Source organism: Monosiga brevicollis, genomic scaffold (genome assembly GCF_000002865.3).
Source record: "Monosiga brevicollis MX1 MONBRscaffold_22 genomic scaffold, whole genome shotgun sequence".
NCBI lineage: Eukaryota > Choanoflagellata > Craspedida > Salpingoecidae > Monosiga > Monosiga brevicollis.
The window spans coordinates 31,872-36,779 of NW_001865059.1; the positions used below are offsets into that span (position 1 = coordinate 31,872).

General features: G+C 52.4%; 1 protein-coding gene across 1 annotated transcript in view; it reads right to left on the reverse strand.

Moving 5' to 3' along the window:
• Positions 1 to 4,470, reverse strand: part of MONBRDRAFT_33611 (uncharacterized protein) — a gene marked incomplete at both ends in the record, with an annotated part of 17,517 nt that extends 13,047 nt beyond the window's left edge. The window contains 13 exon segments of the mRNA XM_001748313.1: positions 360 to 713; positions 843 to 910; positions 1,202 to 1,374; positions 1,492 to 1,568; positions 1,707 to 1,743; positions 1,943 to 2,061; positions 2,231 to 2,336; positions 2,463 to 2,567; positions 2,686 to 2,762; positions 2,859 to 2,955; positions 3,101 to 3,672; positions 3,692 to 4,099; positions 4,260 to 4,470. Coding sequence (XP_001748365.1) covers positions 360 to 713; positions 843 to 910; positions 1,202 to 1,374; positions 1,492 to 1,568; positions 1,707 to 1,743; positions 1,943 to 2,061; positions 2,231 to 2,336; positions 2,463 to 2,567; positions 2,686 to 2,762; positions 2,859 to 2,955; positions 3,101 to 3,672; positions 3,692 to 4,099; positions 4,260 to 4,470 — 2,404 coding nt within the window.
• Between the last annotated feature and the right edge of the window lie 438 nt (positions 4,471 to 4,908).

A 4,908-nucleotide genomic window follows, 5' to 3' on the forward strand; every position in this document is an offset into this window, starting at 1 on the left:
CCAGTGCTGGAGCAACCGCGCGTGAATCATTAGCTCGTGGGCCTGGAACCTAACGGTCCGTAGCTGCTGACCAACTTCGGACGCCAGGCCTGCGAGGGAATCCACCCACGGAAGGAAAAGGGAGCGCGCCGAGAGCGCAAGGGTCAAGAATGATTCAGCTAGTCCGTGCTGCTCCAGCAGCACCGATCTAACGCGCATGAAGCCAGGCAACCGTCCTCACTCCACCTGTCTCTCACGCCTCGAGCACGCTCACTGACCGAATACCGCGCGGGCGCGGGCGCGTGTGTGTGTGTGTGTGTGTGTGTGTGTGTGTGTGTGTGTGATGCCAGGATCAGATCAAAGCAGATGGATCCGTCGACGTCGCCTTTGGCGCGTTGAGCGCTCAACGGTCTTCTTCTTCTTCTTAAAAAAAAAAGTGCTGCCATGAATGTGACCGCATGTCACTGTGTGTGAGAGAGAGAGAGAGAGAGAGAGAGAGAGAGAGAGAGAGAGAGAGAGAGAGAGAGAGAGAGAGAAATTTAGTGAGAGAGAGAGAATGAATTGGTTTGAGAGAGAGAGGACGAAAGCGAAAGTTTGAAAGAGAGTTTGAAAGAGAGTTTGAGAGTTTGAGAGTTTGAGAGAGAGAGAGAGAGTCAGAGAGAGGGAGAGAGAGAGAGAGAGAGAGAGAGAGAGAGAGGGAGAGAGAGATTTAAAGAGACGATTCACAGAGAGCGCTTGAGGAGACAAAGTGAAATGAGAGACGGCCGCAGAGAGACCGAGAAGCAGAGCAGAGCGACAGAGGGAGAGTCAGAAGTCGAGAAAGATTGGAAGGGTCGAGGCGCCCTAAAAAAGCAACTTGATACCTCCTCTTTGCTGTAACAACGTTGAGCGTTTGAGTATGCCAGACGGGCAGGGTGGCGGAGGTGTGAAGCTATTCCAACAAGGAAGGAGGCGTGAACATTGCCATTTAAAAGTGCGCGGGCGAGAACGGGACGGATGTGTCCGGATGTGTTTGGTGTAGCTGAATGCATCGAGACGTGAAGGGCTCAAAGACAGCAGTTCAAATTACAAGGTGATGCACACTTTGAAAGGTGTGCGTGCGCGTGCAGGTTCGCTCGTACAACGTGCCGACCGCGCGGCGCAACAAGGTGGCCAACCAAGAAGAACAAAATTCAAGCGGGGGGGAACCCAACAACTCTCAACAACCAGGCACTTGGTTTACATGCGCTTGGCACGCTTTGCCCGGCCTTTGGCACGCTTCTGATTGACACTGGACATGCGCTGCTTGAGCGCCTTGCCAGCCGCAGGGCCTTCACCCAGGCCGTCCAAATGGCGAAAACCACCAAAGTCAACAATGTCGTGCGTCTCTGACCGATAGTTGCTGCGACGTTTGAGCTAAAAAACGAGCAAAAAAAAAAAAAAAAAAAAAAAAAAAAAAAAAAAACCGACATGAGTTTTCATGCTAGATCACACAAAAGTGGGCATCTGTCCAAACTCAAATTGCTTGCATACCTTCTTTGACATGCCCAAGCGCACAAAGTTCTCCTCCTCATACTCAGCTTGCTCAGCGGCAGCCCGCACTTGAGGTGCTATCACGCCGGAAAGAGAAAAGGAAAAATGAATGAGGTATTGTGAGAGGGGTGAGGTATTGTGAGAGAAATGCACAAACCACGGCGCAGCCGTTGGCAGACAAAGCGCAGGGTCGCAGAGCCAAACCATTCGCTCACCTTGACGCTGCTTGAGCAGATCACGTTCCTCTCGTACCTAGATGCCACACAAAACAAAGCCCTTCTGGTGAGACAACATGATGGTATGACGCAAAAGTTTGCATCATCATTGAAGTGCACGCAAGCCGGTGATCAAGGGCATAGATCATGGATCGAGTGTGCGTCAGTGCCAACATGCCCCTTTCCCCCGCCTCATAATTGACATGACATGACATGCGCATGTTTTACACGCATACCTCCATGGGGCGATCGGAAATCTCCTCTCGAAGGCTCTGCAGCATGGAACTGCGTGACAGCTGACGCAGCTTGCGCTCCTCGTCGCGGGCCTTTCTGTCTGCTTGCGTCTCGTCCAAGTCTGCAAAACACGCGCCGCACACACACGCACGGTACAAAAATAAAAGCGAAAACAAACAAACAAACAAACAAACAAACAAGCAAACAAACAAACAAACAAACAATGAGGTGGTTTGCAGCTCAAGCCGCAGCCAATTCATCAAAACGAGAACGTGATCCCATGAACGCACTGTAGGGCATGGCAGCGATTTTTGGCGGGCGGTAGACGCCCGAAGCATCGGCATCATGCGCGCCTTCAGCTTCGCTTTCCGATTCTGACGCGGCATCGGCGCCCGACTGTTGGCAAACAGGTCATGTATCAGTGTGACAATGCGGACACCATAGCCATGGGCCCATCAGAATAGAGCCGAGAGATCACGAGACGAGACACGTCATGGAGCGATAAAGCCGCGCGGCCCGCACCTTGGGCATGAGAGCAGCTGGGTTGGGCTTGAACAGCAGCGGATCTGCCTGTAGACCGGACTCGGCGCCAGCCTCGTTGTCTTGTGTCTGGGACAAGCGGATCAACTATAGCGGGCGCATCATCACATTGCAAACGTCCAAGAAAGCGTGAGCGAAGGAGCCTCGGGTGGGTGATTTGGCGACCAGACAAACAACTCTTGTCACATTCTGGGCGGTGATGGACCTTGTCGATTTGGTACTGTAGCTTCTTGTCAATAGGCCGGATCTTTTCGAGGATGACGCGCAGGCGAGCCAAGTTCTCTATAATAGGTTGACGGTTGACCGTGAGCAACGACTTTGTGTGCGGTTCATGCACACCGGAGGCTCAAATGGAATGCACGTGTGATTGAAACGAACCGACAGCCGAGGCCTGTGTCAAGCTTCCACCGTGTAGCTTGCGCAACAGGATTGAGCACAGATTGAGGTTATAGCTGAGCATTGTTTGCACCTTGGCCTGCGCGCAAAAGCACACATCAAATCATGAGCAGCCGCACAAGCTCGTCCTGCACATGCCGGTTCACTCCTCATAAACAAGGTCATTTCAAAAAAAAAAAAAAAAAAAAAAGGAGAGACGGAGAGGTCAAGGCCATAAGCCACACCTCAAGGAAAGAAACGCCTTGAGAAGTTGGCATTTCGTCGGCTTCGACACGGCGCAAAAACTTTTGAACGTGTGCCGTAGAGGCAGCACAGCCCTCGCGCAGAGTTTTGAGCACCTTGCGAATTGCTGCCGGTGCAACCATTGGAACCACGGGCTCTGAAACAGTCGTGGTACCTGTGAGAGCAGCACGCTCATCAAGCACGTCGGATTTGGCACTCTGAGTGGTAGCGGCGACAGTATCAATGTCAGCCTGAACCGGACGCTCTGCTTCGAGGGCGGCGCGCGTGCTGGAGGAAAAGAGGGACAAGCTGGCCTCGGAGCTATCCGTCTCAGCAGCGTTTTTGGAAGGCGTTGAACGCTGGCTCTTGGTGCGCTTCTGCTGCTTGCCACTACTCCGCGGTGTCGCATGGGCCGATGCGGCGTTTGAGGCTGCCTTCTTGGGCGTGCCTGCTTTGCGGCTCGGCGTCGAGCGAGCGCTCGCAGACTTTGAGCCGGGCATCTCGAACGTCAACTTGACCCCTATATCTCGTCTCCCCTCTCGGGTCAGAAAGGACAGGGCCACCCACGCTTTTGCTACCCCCAATTCACGCACAACCGTCCAGGCAAGCGCCAGCCCCGTCCAGCTCTCGACCCTGCGAGTTAAAAAAAAAGAAGAAGATCGAGTCTGAGAGAGAGAGAGAGAGAGAGAGAGAGAGAGAGAGAGAGAGAGAGAGAGAGAGAGAGAGAGAGAAACGTAGAGCGCGCTCCACGTGTGTGTGTGTGTGTGTGTGTGTGTGTGTGTGTGTGTGTGTGTGTGTGTGTGTGTGTGTGTCGAGAAAGAGAGAATGCGAATGTGTATCCGATGTGAGTTTGAAAATCTGACAATTAAGACGAGAGCTTGAGAGCTTGAGGGAGAGAGAGAGATTTTGGTGGAGGAGAGAAAAGAGATGTGTTGGTTCGTTGGCTCTGCGCACGCTCAATCGACCATGTTCAAAGCTGTGCTTGGGTTGGCTGGGTGATGCTGATGCATGATCACAACGGACGTGGTTGGTATACAAATGCAATACAAAATACGATACAATCATGCATTCCAAAAGATTGATTGGGCAGGAAAAGAAAAAGGAAAAAAGGCGGCTCATGCACTGACGTCAGCCTGGAACACGGGACATTAACACACGCACGTAGATCCACAATACACTTTACGAGGGCAAGGAACACCAAACTGAGCCCCGCTTTGAAACCAAGCGTCTTGGAGCAACTGGGCTGTTCCACGGCCACATGGGCATTGGCGCAGCACGCAGAGGGGGAAAACAAACAAACAGAGACAGGGAAAGACACCAGCGACACTTGGCTATGGTTCACAGCGCTAAATCCTGGTGCCAGGGATGGCATCCCGATGGGGTTTACACAAACTGCCGGCAAACAAAGGGGAAGAAGAGGTGAGAGTCGCGCGGTGTGAGGGTCACATGTAATTTTATCCTCGGGGATTCGCCACACATCCAAAACGTAAACGGATAAAAAGTAAGGGTGTCATACCGCGGAAAGGAAGGATTCCGCCGAAATACGGGCACGGCTGTTGACCTTGAGCTTCATGTCGCTAATCTCCTTATCAATGTCCGTCATGAACTGTAAACAAGGGCATTGAGATGAGATCCAGCATGCTGGGGGCGACCTTGCCGTGTCGTTGCGCAAAATGCGGCTCACCTGGATGACAAAGTCGACGAGCTTGTGCTTGTACATTTGCTCGGTATGAAAGTTGGTGATGAGAAAGCTAATGTCATAACCCTGGCATAAAGCAAAACACGGATGGGTGAGACTGTCGCCAAGTGT